Source organism: Pangasianodon hypophthalmus, chromosome 13 (genome assembly GCF_027358585.1).
Source record: "Pangasianodon hypophthalmus isolate fPanHyp1 chromosome 13, fPanHyp1.pri, whole genome shotgun sequence".
In the NCBI taxonomy this organism is placed as follows: domain Eukaryota; kingdom Metazoa; phylum Chordata; class Actinopteri; order Siluriformes; family Pangasiidae; genus Pangasianodon; species Pangasianodon hypophthalmus.
The window spans coordinates 112,501-127,372 of NC_069722.1; the positions used below are offsets into that span (position 1 = coordinate 112,501).

The 14,872-nt window shown below is 43.4% G+C and overlaps 1 protein-coding gene across 1 annotated transcript in view; it reads right to left on the minus strand.

Moving 5' to 3' along the window:
- Window positions 1–1,390, minus strand: part of pih1d1 (PIH1 domain containing 1) — a 26,662-nt gene extending 25,272 nt beyond the window's left edge. The window contains exons 1-2 of the mRNA XM_053239348.1: window positions 1,249–1,390; window positions 780–855 (exon numbers count right to left, since the gene is read on the minus strand). Of these exons, the coding sequence (XP_053095323.1) occupies window positions 780–845 (66 nt within the window). The 5' untranslated portion in view covers window positions 846–855; window positions 1,249–1,390. The remainder of the gene's footprint in view (window positions 1–779; window positions 856–1,248) is intronic.
- Between the last annotated feature and the right edge of the window lie 13,482 nt (window positions 1,391–14,872).

Sequence of the window (14,872 nt, forward strand, 5' to 3'; positions counted from 1 at the left end):
CGCTCTGTTTAAACTCTACGCTCTGTTTAAACTCTACGTTCTGCTCAAACTCTACGCTCTGTTTAAACTCTACGCTCTGCTCAAACTCTACGCCCTGTTTAAACTCTACGCTCTGCTCAAACTCTACGCTCTGCTCAAACTCTACGTTCTGCTCAAACTCTACGCTCTGTTTAAACTCTACGCTCTGTTTAAACTCTACGTTCTGCTCAAACTCTACGCTCTGTTTAAACTCTACGCTCTGTTTAAACTCTACGTTCTGCTCAAACTCTACGCTCTGTTTAAACTCTACGTTCTGCTCAAACTCTACACTCTGCTCAAACTCTACGTTCTGCTCAAACTCTACGCTCTGCTCAAACTCTACGTTCTGCTCAAACTCTACGCTCTGCTCAAACTCTACGCCCTGTTTAAACTCTACGCCCTGCTCAAACTCTACGTTCTGCTCAAACTCTACACTCTGTTTAAACTCTACGCTCTGTTTAAACTCTACACTCTGTTTAAACTCTACGCTCTGCTCAAACTCTACGTTCTGCTCAAACTCTACGTTCTGCTCAAACTCTACGCTCTGTTTAAACTCTACGCTCTGTTTAAACTCTACGTTCTGTGTAACAACCATCTCCAGGTTTTATTCACACTGAGTTAATAACCTGAGATAAATGACCTTTATGTGAACTTTATGAACTATTAATGTAATCAAATTAATTAACCGTTTATTGATCAGCTGCAGTTATTACAGTAAGTTATTAAGGTGATGAATGTTATTAATGTTTGTTATTAAACACCTGCAGCAGGTTATAGAGCTCCTCTTCCTCCAGCTCAGCTCGGAGCAGTGACGTGTCCGTTTCCATGGTTACGCCGCTAAAAACACACAGGCTAGCGTTAGGCTAGGCTAGTTCAGCTACACATCCAAAAACAATTATTTTAGACACAACTATGTTAATTATGGATCCCCCCCCCCCCAACCCCCACCACACACACACACACACACACACACACACACACACACACATACACACATACACACACACACACACACACACATATACACACATATACACACATATACACACACACACATTAACTCAATAAAGCCGCTTGGCTCCTCTCAGTTAGCATGATAAGTTAGCTAATCAGTTAGCATGATAAGTTAGCTAATCAGTTAGCATGATAAGTGACGCTACTTTACATTTCGGTGAAAATGTGGCTCGTGAACAGATCGGGGAGAGAAAATTACAGTAAATCACCACACACCCGTTCTCTGTGCTCTCATTAAACTCTCTCTCACTCCACTGCTGCAGGGATCACACACACACACACATTACAGCACTGACACATGCACAGACAGAGCAGCAACTTCCGGTGACGTAACGTCCGTCTTTCAAAATAAAAGTGTAGTTCGGGGGTAGGACAATTAAACTCGAGCTGTTTCACATGCAGTGTGAAGAGACACTGTTTATGGTTGTGTTCCAGATTTTTCCAGACTTGTTGCAGATTGCTGAATTACACAACAGAATCCATGGAGATTAATCTCTACACTTTTAATTTTCTTATATTTATTAGGATCACTTAACCAGCCTGTATGTCTGAACTTCATTCATTCCTTCATCTTCAGTAAGCGCTTTATCCAGGTCGGGGTGGATCCGGGCTCTGTGTGTGATCACTGTGCACAAAGTTCTGTGGATTAAAATAAAAGGAAAACATTAGTGTTCACAAGTCAGCTGTATCTACAAGCACTATTAAGAAGTTAGGTGAGAGTTACAGAGTGGACCGGAGTTTATCTAAAACAGAGGCGGAGTTTATCTAAAACATGGGCGGGGTTTATCTAAAACAGAGGCGGAGTTTATCTAAAACATGGGCGGAGTTTATCTAAAACACAGGCGGAGTTTGTCTAAAACAGAGGCGGAGTTTATCTAAAACATGGGCGGAGTTTATCTAAAACATGGGCGGGGTTTATCTAAAACAGAGGCGGAGTTTGTCTAAAACATGGGCGGAGTTTATCTAAAACATGGGCGGGGTTTATCTAAAACAGAGGCGGAGTTTATCTAAAACATGGGCGGAGTTTGTCTAAAACAGAGGCGGAGTTTATCTAAAACATGGGCGGGGTTTATCTAAAACAGAGGCGGAGTTTATCTAAAACATGGGCGGGGTTTATCTAAAACATGGGCGGAGTTTAATATAAAACACAGGCGGAGTTTGTCTAAAACAGAGGCGGAGTTTATCAGGGGTGTGTCTCAGACTCTGACCTTAAATTTAAGCCCATTTTTCTTGCTTTTATGTTACATGCTATGAAGTTAGATAACAAAGATAAAAAATTTGAGTCCCACATTTTATTCAGTGTACATTTTCTGTCCCTGTTTTTTTCAGGTTTAAAGATAAGCGTTTAAAGGCAGAGGTCGAGACCTTATTGAAAACTCCGTCTGCTTAAATCCACTTAACCCAACTCTGAATACCATGAACTTTCCTTACGTAAATACTGACACAACTTTTGAATTAATAATCAATACATTAATATTATTATGTCTTTATTCTTGCGATGTCAATCAAATGCTTGCCTCTGTACAAGACACGTCTTTACTCATGCAGTAACTGGTCTCTTCTGACTGTCTGTGTTGGGGGTCTGACTGAGTCGAGGATGGAGAGGCAGGTGCTGTAGAGCCCTGAAACTCTGCTACCTTCTGACAGGTAAAGGGATCGGAGCAGTAACGAGTCAGGGATCTGTGGATCAGTGCTTTTTTGTGCTTTTTTTCAAATACAATTAATCTGCATTCTACCTGAAAATGTACAAAACTAGTGTTTTCTCCTAAACACGCAGTTCTGAGCACTGTGTTCATGGCCTGCCTCTCTCTCACACACACCTGATTTCTGAGGAAGGATGTTCTAAATCCTGTGTACATGAATGTCATGTGTGTTGTGGAGCAGAGAAGCCGATGTTGCCAGGGCTGCAGTTTTATTAAAGTTTTGTCCATCATATCTGCAATCCTGGTCATAACACACACAACTACTGAGAGGTTTAACAATGTCCTTCATTTCATTTACGCACATATTTATTTCTGTGTGTTAGCTTCTGGCTCTCCCTTTTAGTTATGCTGTCATAGCTAGTTTTGCCGGAGTCCCTGCTTGCACTCTGCATGCAAAGTACATCATGCTTAACCATTAGAGGACAAAAGCTCACCTAACAATCTCTCCCTCTCTCTCCATCTCTCTCTCTCTCCCTCTCACCCCCTCTCTCCATCTCTCTCTCCTTCCTTCTCTCTCTCTCTCTCTTTCTTTCTCTCTCTCTCCCACACCCTCTCTCTCTCTCTCTCTCTCTCCTTCCTTCTCTCTCTCCCTCCCCATCTCTCTCTCTGTCCTTCCTTCTCTCTCTCTCTTTTTCTCTCTCCCTCTCTCTCCCTCTCTCTCTCCCTTCTTCCCAGCCTCCCTCTCTCTCTCTCTCTCTCTCTCTCTGTTGAGCTACACATGATCTCAACTAATCTTCGACTAAGGTGTAGGATCTGGAGTGAACAGGCAAGGAAAGCAAAGAAGCCATGAAGCTAGGAATCCTGCTCCCAGACTTTGCAGACCCAAGTTAATTACCTCTTGTTTACTGATTGCTGGATTTCAACTGTCCTGTGAACAATCAGCAACTGATAGGACATCCCTGACCAGAGGACGAACCCTCTCAGCCAAGAGGAACCTCTGTCAAACTTGTTGATCTAGATTGCTGGCCAAGACCAGATGGCTCACCCAACACGATGCTAAAACTGATAACTACAGAAAAAGGGGGGGCGGGGGAACTCACCCAAGGACCCTCATGGAATGAGACCTTTGTTCTCCCCAGGAACACAAAGTTCACCACCCTTCACAAATTCCACAGAACCCAGCTTTAACAGACTGCATAAGGCTACTTTACATCTCCTATAAGGACAATGACTTTTAAGATGATGCACCATAGTTTGGAAACTTGTTGCCTCTTTTAATGTCATTCCGTATGTGTGTCATGTTTATAGCCACCAGGTCATTATAATGCTTTTTGATCGTTTAACAGGGACCATAGTGTTCGTGTGTGTATCAGTAACAGCAGGTATGTCGTGTTTGGTATGTGTGTGATCACTATTGAATTTTCTAAGGGTTGGTATAATGTAAAGTTGAGTACGATGTATTACATGCATGTTACCAAATTCCTTAACAAAGTTCTAACTTAACCTTATGCAAAGTTTGCAAAGCACATAACTCAGAGAACAGAATGTTAATTAGTGTCAGAGGAGGAGAATACAGTTTACACCCTGCCCCAAGATCCTGCTGATTGGAGCAAACACTTTGGGGTCAGCCCAACTGGAAAGGGTTAAAACCCCCTGACACAAAGGAAACACTGAGAGTCTCATCCAACACACCTCTGCAAGAGTCTCATCCTATCCATCCTTGAGAGAGTCCAACACATCTTTGGAGTCTCATCCACAACATCTTCCAAGAGTCTCATCCAATCCATCTTCCCTGAGTCTCATCCTATCCATCTTTGAGAGAGTCCAACACATCTTTGGAGTCTCATCCACTACATCTCTGCAAGAGTCTCCATCCACATCTGAAGGAAGTCTCATCAACCAAGAGCTTTAGAAGTTCATCACGAGGAGATCACGCTTGCTCTGAGACTCTGCATCCAGACTGGTTCTTGCAAAGCCTCCAACTCTCGCCTTCACACCGTTGTGAACCGTTCTTCAAAGTTTTGCAACCCGCCTTCGAGACTCCGCCGGGTTGTTTATCTTCCTCATTGGTCTTTCGAGACGCTACATAAGGCCAACCAGACCGCCGACCAATCAACATCGCCGGAAAATCCTTCCAAACAACAACGCAACGAGGGAATCCCTGGCAACACAAACGCAAGTATAGTACCTCCAGATTCTCACTGAACTGGTGCATTTAATACAAGTTTAGAGCCCTTCTAAACGAAGCGAATGTTAAATCAAACTCATAAGTTGATGGTTCGGTCAGGTCATGGTCTGAGAAACTGCTAGTAACTTGGAATTTCATTCACTCTCTTTTCAAAGCCATTTTCACCCCTGTTTACACGTGTGTGTGTGTGTGTGTGTGTGTGCGTGTGTGTGTGTGTGTTAGATTAGTTTCTGTGTTTTAGAATAGTAATAAAGTCTCGTCTGATTTTTAAAGGCCAGTGTCTTGTGTCTCTGTGCTTCAAATTTATTGTCTTAAACTGCCGATCTTGTTACTGTGCTCTTAATATAGTGTTTCACTATATTTAGGATATTATTGCCGGTGGCCACGGAGGTAATATCCCATACACAATTAATAAATACACTCATTTCAACTTATCGCTGGACGAATAGTTGATCAGCTGTTAAAATATTAAGTTTACAAATTTCCCCTTTTGAGCTGATCTGCTATTCTCCTACATATTTTGGTGGAGAATACAACAGCTTAACCTAAACAGCTAATTTCCTTACATATTGGTGGAGAATACATCAGCTTAATCTAAATGAGCTAAATTTCCCTACAAAGGTATGTTAAACACTCAACAAGGCAAACATTCAGCTTGTTCAGTGTGTCCAGTGGAGGATGTTTAGTCATTCTTCCTCCGTCGTTAGCTCTCTGACGGAGAAGATTGCAGTATTAGAGGTGCGCATCCAGACTCTAGAGAGGGTTAGTGAGAGTGAGAGCAGCGTAGTTTCTGTAGGGGAAAGTCTGGATGCCTTAGGCGGAGTTAGTAATCCCCCAACTCCGGCATTAGAGCCCTCACAGCGGGGCGAATGGGTGACGACTCGGTAGCATAATCGCAAAGCCAAAGCTAACGCTAAGGCTCGCCCACGGGAGCACCACTCCGCTCCGCTTCACGTGTCTAACAGGTTTGCTCTCCTCAGTGAAGCACCCGCTGAGAAACCTGAAAGAGCTCTGGTTATAGGTGACTCTATCTTGCAGCACGTGAAATTAGCTAGGCCTTTAGGGGCACCAGCAGCTTTAGTTAGGTGTATACCGGGAGCCAGGGCGCATAGCAGGTAATCTTAGGGTCTTAAGCAAGCACAGGTTTTCAAAGATAGTTATTCATGTAGGAGCTAATGATATATGCCTTCGTCAGTCTGAGGTTACTAAGAGTAACACTGTAGAGGTGTGTAAATTAGCGAAGGCGATGTCCGATGCTGTAGTATGCTCTGGCCCCATCCCAATGCGGCGTGGCGATGTAGCTTACAGCAGGTTATGGTCGCTGAACTGCTGGATGTCCAGGTGGTGCTCCGAAAACAATGTGGGCTTTATAGATAATTGGACCATCTTCGAGGGCAAGGCTGGCCTGTTAGGGCGGGACGGTGTCCATCCCACTCGGGAAGGTGCTGCTCTCATTTCTTGCAGCATAGCACATAGTCTCAGAACAGGCCTAGTTAATCAGTGACAATCCAGGGCCAAGGCCAGGGAGCAGACAAGCAGGCTAAACCGACCGTCTGCCTGCTGCACTGAGTCGTCAATTAGATTCCACTATACTGAGACTGTGTCTGTTCCCCACACTAATGAAAATGTAGAAATACTAAGAAAGTGTGTTTTATTAACAAATTAACATAAAATTAATTAACATAAAATTAAATCATACTGAATGCATAGCCAGCACCTTTGATCTGAAGCTAGGACTGTTCAATATTAGATCTCTTATGTCTAAAGCACTTATTGTTAATGAAACCATTACTGATCAGGAGTTTGATGTACTGTGTTTAACAGAAACGTGGATTAAACCAAACGAGTTTGTAGCATTAAATGAAGCTAGTCCTCCCGGGAACAGTTACATACATCAGCCCCGTCTATCCGGCAGAGGAGGAGGCGTCGCAGTCATTTATAATGATAATCTAGCCGTCACACAAAAACCTAGTCATAAATTCAACACATTTGAAGTTCTTTATACTAACATAACATACGTAGCCACAAAAAAATAAGTCTACCCAGGTGATTCCAGTAATTATTATTTACAGACCCCCAGGGCCATATTCTGAATTCCTTTGTGAATTTGCGGATTTCATCTCTAACCTGGTTGTTTTCTTAGACAAAGCCTTAATTGTTGGAGACTTTAATATTCATTTTGCTAATCCAGATGATCCTCTGAGAACAGCAGTTGTGTCCATTCTTGATTCCGTAGGGGTTAATCAGAATGTAATAGGACCCACTCATAGTGGTGGTCACACTCTTGATCTAATACTAATATTCGGATTAAATATAGAAAATATAGTCACATTTCCACTGTCTGAAGCTCTCAGATCATTACCTCATCTCTTTTAAAATGTATCTTAATCATAATATATGCACCTTGCCACACTACCACGTCAAACATACATTCACATCAGCTACTGTCAGTAATTATCAGTAATTATCAGTAATCTCTCACTGTCATACCACAACTCCCAGTGGGGTCTTGATCTTGTGCTGGACCAGATGCGTCATCCCGGGTGTTGAAGAGAAGATGTCTGCAAACTGGTCCACTAGCTCTATCAGCTCTTGCCTCTGTGTGTAGGTCAGATCTTCTCCCTTCTGCACCAAGGTACACTCTAGGGGATCAGAGGAGACACTGGCAAAAGCTGAGAGCACTGGGACGGGCTTGACCCATTTCTTAAGCAGGTTTATATGGTATGTTTGTGTCTCTGTTTATATGGTGTGTTTGTGTTGTTGCTGGCAGTAGTTTACTGGCCCACCCTCGCAATGACGGTGTAGGGGCCTTGCCATTGAGCCATCAACTTGCAGTTGGCACTTGGGAGAAGGAGGAGCATGCGGTCGCCTGGCTGGAACTCCCAGATCTGGGCCGGCTGGTTATAGATGCGCTGCTGTTCTGCCTGGGCTTCATCTGTGTGCTGACGGACAATGGGTGCCACTCGCTCAATCCATTCCTGCATGTCCTGAACGTACTCAACAATGGTGCAGAGCAGCAAGGGCTGCTCCTCCTAGACCTACTCCTCGCTACTCCTACTCCTCGCTACTCCTCGCTATGTCCAAGAGTCCTCAAGGCCTTCTCCCAACAGAAGCCTGGGGTGTTTCTCCAACAGCAAAGAGGACGTAAGGTAGAAGGAGGTCCCAATTCCTTCCTTCCTCCTCTACCACCTGGCACAGCATCCGTTTGAGGGCTTGGTAAAACCTATCGACTATGCCATCAGTCTGGGTGTGTAGACGGACATCCTCAGGTGCTTCACCTGCAAAAGCCAACACAGATCAGAGATTAAACGGGACAAGAATGATGTACTTTGGTCTGTGAGAAGGTCCTTGGGGATCCCCACATGGCTGAACAGAAGTACGAGCTCTTTGGCGATGTTTCAGGAGATGGCTAAAAAAAAAAAAAAGAAACTTTGTATTGTCTGAGCGCTTGTTACTATATTAGCTCCCCAACAGGGTTTTTGGACTGATGGTATTCTTAGTTTGTGACCTAGCGAACCAGTATCAGAATGTATTTATTGATATAGACTTCAAAGCTCTTTTGTAAGTCGCTCTAGATAACGGCATCTACCAAATGCAATAAATGTAAATGTATTCTTTTGAAGAGTGCAACAATGATGGGGAGAGGAATGAGTTGGGGGGAGCTTTTTGGGCACAGTGCATTGGCACTGGGGGCACCACTGGCAGAACCTCTGGACCTCAGCATCCATGCCTGGCAAGAGGAAACCATCCTTGAGCTTCTCTAGAGCTCCCAGGACACCACCTAAGTGGTATGAGTGGGCCAGGTGCATTAGGAGTTCCTTTTTGTATTGGGGGACCACCAGGAGATCTGGCACCAACAGTGCTTCAGTCGGTCGTATTTTTCTGCTCGTGCCCGAAGATGCTTTCGCGAGTCACCTGAGACTGGATTAGTGGGATTGTGTGACTCACCTTCCACTCCCACTTCGATGTCATTTTCTTGGGCCAAGTAGGCCGGCCAGACCCGGGGCAGGATCTACCGTGATGTCCTCAGACGCCACTGGCAGCGGACAGTCTTTCACCAGCTCGTAGTCAGCTGCTTCCCCCAGAGATAGAGCATGGTAGGCGAGCTGAGCCTCCCCAGAGAGGAATGGGGTGAGGATGTGGGCCCAGTCTCCTTCCGGCCACCCCTCATATGCGGCGACTTGCAAAAAAGGTGCTCAGGAAGGCTTCAGTCATCTTGGGGAGGGGTTGTTGGGCATCTTGGCAGGGGTCTGGCAGAGGAGTAGCAGTGGTGTTAAGCCTCCACAGGGACAGCAGCTTTTCAGTGACGGTGTGGAGCCCCAGGTCAGCTCTACGGTCACTGCCTGCTGCTGGAGGTTGGTTTCCAGTAGACGTTTGAGAATGGGATCCATGGGTGGCATGAAGGTTGGGTCTGTGCTCATACCCGCATTCTCCACCACTGCAGAAACTTGAGGCTGCACCGGGCTGAACGCAAACACATAAAACGCAGGGGTAGTGGAAAACAAGTGCTCTTTTATTTAAGTCTTTAGTGAAGTGGAAGTGAGATAAGTGCAGAGTGCTGGGTGAATTGTGTGGCGTCACGGTCATCCTAGCTCTAAGCATGGCAAGCAGGGGTGTGGCTTCTGTCATGAAGGCGAAGATGGCCGGGGGGGGGGGGGGGGGTGGGGGGGGGCTGTTCAGGAGCATAGTCTTCTTCTCTGTCTGCAGTCTCTGTTTGAAAGGGAGAGAAATGGAACAGCATTTCCATAAAGAGCCAGATGGAACTTCACAGACTGAACTAATTTCACTAATTTCATCATCAAAATCATCAAGCTGTATACTAGATCCTTTACCTACTTGTTTCCTCAAACAGATAATTCCTGAAACAATCAAACCTCTTTTAAAGATAATCAATTCTTCCCTTAGCATTGGCTATGTACCTAAATCTTTTAAATTAGCAGTTATCAAGCCCCTGATTAAAAAACCTGACCTTGACCCCTGTCAGCTGTCTAACTATAGACCAATATCAAACCTCCCCTTTATCTCCAAGATCCTAGAAAAGGTTGTAGCACAGCAGCTATGCTCATACTTACACAGGAATAACATTCATGAAATGTATCAGTCAGGATTTAGGCCTCATCATAGCACAGAGACAGTGCTGGTTAAAGTGGTAAATGACTTACTACTGGCCTCTGATCAGGGTTGTGTCTCCTTGCTTGTGCTGCTTGACCTTAGTGCAGCTTTTGATACCACTGATCATGCTAATCTTCTCGATAGATTAGAAAATGTAGTAGGCATTAAGGGAACGGCCCTTTCCTGGCTCAGGTCTTATTTGACTGATCGTTATGAGTTTGTAAACGTAAATGGTGATTTCTCTTCTCATACTAAGGTAAAGTTTGGTGTCCCGCAAGGCTCTGTTTTAGGTCCACTGCTCTTTGCTTTATATATGCTACCTCTGGGTAAAATTATCCGTAAGCATGGTATTAGCTTCCACTGTTACACACAGTTGACACACAGTTGTATGTTTGTTGTATGTTTGAGCAAAGCCAGATGACAGACACCAGCTTAATAAAGTTGAGGAATGTAAAAGACATTAGAAACTGGATGCTTATTAACTTTCTCTTACTTAATTCTGACAAGACAGAAGTACTTGTACTAGGACCACATGCAGCTAGAAGTAAGCTTTATGATTATAATAATAACTAATAAAAAATGGATGGCCTTTCTGTTTTCTTTTAAAAGACCTTTGGTGTGGTTATTGACTCTAGTCTTTCATTTGAAGCTCATATAGATTATATAACTAGGATCGTTTCTTTCATCTCAGAAATATTGCTAAAATAAGAAATATATTGTCACTACATGATGCAGAAAAATTAGTTCATGCTTTTGTTACCTCTAGGTTGGATTATTGTAATGCCTTACTGCCTGGATGTTCCAGTAGATGCATAAACAAGCTCCAGTTAGTCCAGAATGCAGCAGCGAGAGTCCTTACTAGAACCAGAAGATATGACCACATCACCCCTATCTTATCCACACTGCATTGGCTCCCAGTCAAAGTTCGTATTGATTATAAAATACTACTATTTTATAATCAGACACAGTCTCAGTGTTTAAGTCTCGGCTGAAAACATATTTGTTTAGACAAGCCTTTTGTGAATAGTTTTTTCTTAGGTACAGGAGCAGGTCTGGAGGGTTTCACAGGCATAGAGTGTTGTGGTGAAATGGGATGTTTGGATGCTGTCGCCCCCCCACTCTCACGTTCACTCAGGTGTGTTGACGGTGGAGTGGCTTCTGCTTTATGTCCCAGGACTCCCTCATGTCTGTGTTAGCTTCTGGCTCTCCCTTTTAGTTATGCTGTCATAGCTAGTCTTGCCGGAGTCCCTGCTTGCACTCTGCACGCAAAGTACATCATGCTTAACCATTAGAGGACAAAAGCTCACCTAACAATCTTTTCCTTTCTCTCCATCTCTCTCTCTCCCTCACTCTCTGTCGAGCTACACATGCTACTTCTGAGATGCCAGTGATGCCAGTGATCCTGACCCCTTCTGCTCCTCCTCGCTGCCTGACCCATCCTGATGCCCTACTTCTGGTTGGAGTTCTCATCGGTTGAGTTCGCTCGCTGCTGCTGGGGCCCCATATGGACGGCCTGAAGAACTGTTTGGATTGCTGGAGATGGTGCCACCTGGGGGCCTTGGAGATGGTTTGGGAATCACATATGGGGAGCTGTACTGTAATGGCTTGGGACTGCGATTGCTGTAGTGGCTTTGGGGCTGCAGTTGCCACGAGCAGCTTTGTACTCAGGACTCCATCAGTGGACAGTGGATAGATTTTAACCAGCCGGACTTCTTGCAAAAACTGTGATGAATTTATTGGTTGCACAATTGCACTATTTGTCCTTATAGTACACAATAATAGAAGGGATTTATTTATAATCGCACTATCCGTTGCACCCAGATGAGGATGGTTCCCTTTTGAGCCTGGTTCCTCTCAAGGTTTCTTCCTCATATCATCTCAGGGAGTTTTTCCTTGCCACCGTCGCCACTGGCTCACTCATTAGGGATAAATTCACAGTGATAAATTCAAATATTTACAATATATTTTTGTGAATCCATTTATTTCTGTAAAGCTGCTTTGTGACAATGTCCATTGTTAAAAGCGTTATACAAATAAAATTGAATTGAATTGAATTGAATGATGGGTTCCCTTTTGAGTCTGGTTCCTCTCAAGGTTTCTTCCTCATATTGTCTCAGGGAGTTTTTCCTTGCCACTGTCTCCTCTGGCTCGCTCATTAGGGATAAGTGAAGTGAAGTGACTTGTGGCCAAGTATGATAAATTCACATATTTACAATATTTTTTTTTTTTGTGAATCCATTTATTTCTGTAAAGCTGCTTTGCAACAATGTCCATTGTTAAAAGCGCTATACAAATAAAATTGAATTGAATTGAACTTTTATCGCTGTACCATTGACAGCATTCTGACAAACTGCATCTCAATGTGGTACAGCAACTGCTCAGTTGTCAACAAGAAGGCTCTCCAGCGAGAGGTGAAAACTTTTATTTAACTTGTCATATTTATTGCTATTTGCATTTTTGGTCAGAGGCTAACTGCATTTCATTGTCTCTGTATGTATACACTGCACAATGACAATAAAGTTCAATCTCAATCTCATCTCATCTAAGTCTATAAAACACATACACAAACACACACACACACACTGAGTGTAAATCTATAAAACACACACACACTGCATTATAAGACAGACACAAGCACAACACTAAATGCTTTTATGACAGTTAATGTACAGTGATATTACAGTGTCATTTTACTGTTATGGGAGCTTTAATTATCATTAAAGCTCATGACATTAGTTGGCATGTTAGATAACTTACTGTATGTCATGTTTATAATGCGGATATGTCAGTCTTATGGCACACAGCGCCAGTAAAGTGACGAGATGCCTATCTTTAAAAAATGTTTTAGTTCAGAAAGAAAATAAATGAGCAAGTCACTCAGGTGAGATGTGCTCAGCAGGACCTGAGTCCAGTCTCACGGCGTGTTCTGTATTGTTTCGGATTTACGGCCATTTGAATCTGGACTCAGAAATCAGAAATTTCTCCAAGTCTGAAGAGGGACAGGATTAAATTACGTCATGTATAAATATTCTGTGACGTTCAGAGCAGTGTGATATTCAGCCACATGGTGGAGATGAGAATCAGGCAGAACCGAGCACTGGGTTTCTCTGAAATCACGTGAGTGACTGTGTGAGACAGAATTAGGCACACTTCCAAAAGAAAAATGAAACTAAAATGGCAGAATGTCTGAATCATGCATTAATGAAATAAATGGACAGCTCCTTTTTTGTGCCACCACAATTTTGTTGCTGAAATTCAACAACACCGGAATCAGTGGGAATTATTCAGGAAATCTGTACACATACAAACTCTGAGACATATGAGGGGTCGAATTTACATTTAAGACTGAATTACTAGCTCAGACTGTGTAGCTCCTTTTTAATGACTAGTATCTGCTTTTTAAACATTTGCACTCAATCACTTCTACTCATATGAACACATCTAACAGCCTTTGAGCACTTTTTCCAGTTTGAGGTTTACTGCATGTATATCCTGTTTCTCCCGAGGCCACAAGTGGAATTTTCATTTTATCAGCCACTAATTCGTCTAACTGTCCCTGAAACTGTGGTTCTGATGCTTTTTTCTTCTAATGTTATATTCTCTCAGCAATATTGTCTTGTATCTTTTTTAATCCAGCTCTCCTGAAAATATTTACAGCCTTTAATCACTTTCCCTGATTGACACATTTACATTTATGGCATTTGGCAGACGCCCTTATCCAGAGGCATCTCATTTATACACCTCAGCAGTTGAGGGTTAAGGGCCTTACTCAAGGGCCCAGCAGTGGCAGCTTGGTGGTGCTTGGATTTGAACTCTCAACCCTCCACTCAGAAATCCAACATCTTAACCACTGAGCTACCACTTCCCTCATCACTTGAACTTTTCTGCAAACCTATGTCATTATCTCTTTGCCCTTTATACCTAATGCAACTTGCTGTTTTGCACTTCTGGTTAGTTGCTAACTGCATTTCATTGGCTTTGACCTTGCACAATGACAAAAAAGCTGAATTTAATCTGATCTAATTATTCGGTAGTCTGGTTCCTTCTTCTTATTGTGCTTCTTGTGACCTGTAGGTCAGTGTATTGCAGTAGCACAGGCTGCCTTGGTCTAACACACACACACACACTTCTCACTCTCCTCCTGTTCCTCTCTTTACTTCTCTTTACACCTGTTAACTCTCGCTCATCTCTGTATTTGAAGAATCTTTGTACAGTTCACCGAATGAGTTAATGTCCATGACAATCTCGTCACGTTATAAAGTACTGATTGTCTGCTGCAGGACCGTTCTGGGAATTTCCTCTAAGTGTCAGCTTATGTAATGGTCAGTTAGTTTTCTTGTGTTTCTCACCCACACATAGAGCACCCAGAGAGTCTCTTGCCCATGACCCACTATACAACACCAAGAGAACTGAGATCTTCTCCATGACCAATTCCTCATGAAGTCATATATTTGATAGCAAAACGTAACTTGAGTTCAAGTTAGACTTGAATCTCCACTTGGGGGCCGTGGAGATGGCTTGGGGATCTCATACGGGGAGCTGTACTGTAATGGCTTGGGACCATGATTGCTGTAGTGGTTTTGGGGCTGCAGTTGCCACGAGCAGCTTCATACTCAGGACTCCATCAGTGGACAGTGGATAGGTTTAACAAACCGGACTTCATGTGAAAACTGTGATGAATTTACTGGTTGCACAATCGCACTATTTGTCCATATAGTACACAATAATAGAAGGGAATGATTTATAATCGCACTATCCGTTGCACCCAGATGAGGATGGGTTCCCTTTTGAGTCTGGTTCCTCTCAAGGTTTCTTCCTCATATCATCTCAGGGAGATTTTCCTCACCACCATCACCTCTGGCTTCCTCATTAGGGATAAATTTACATGTTTACAATA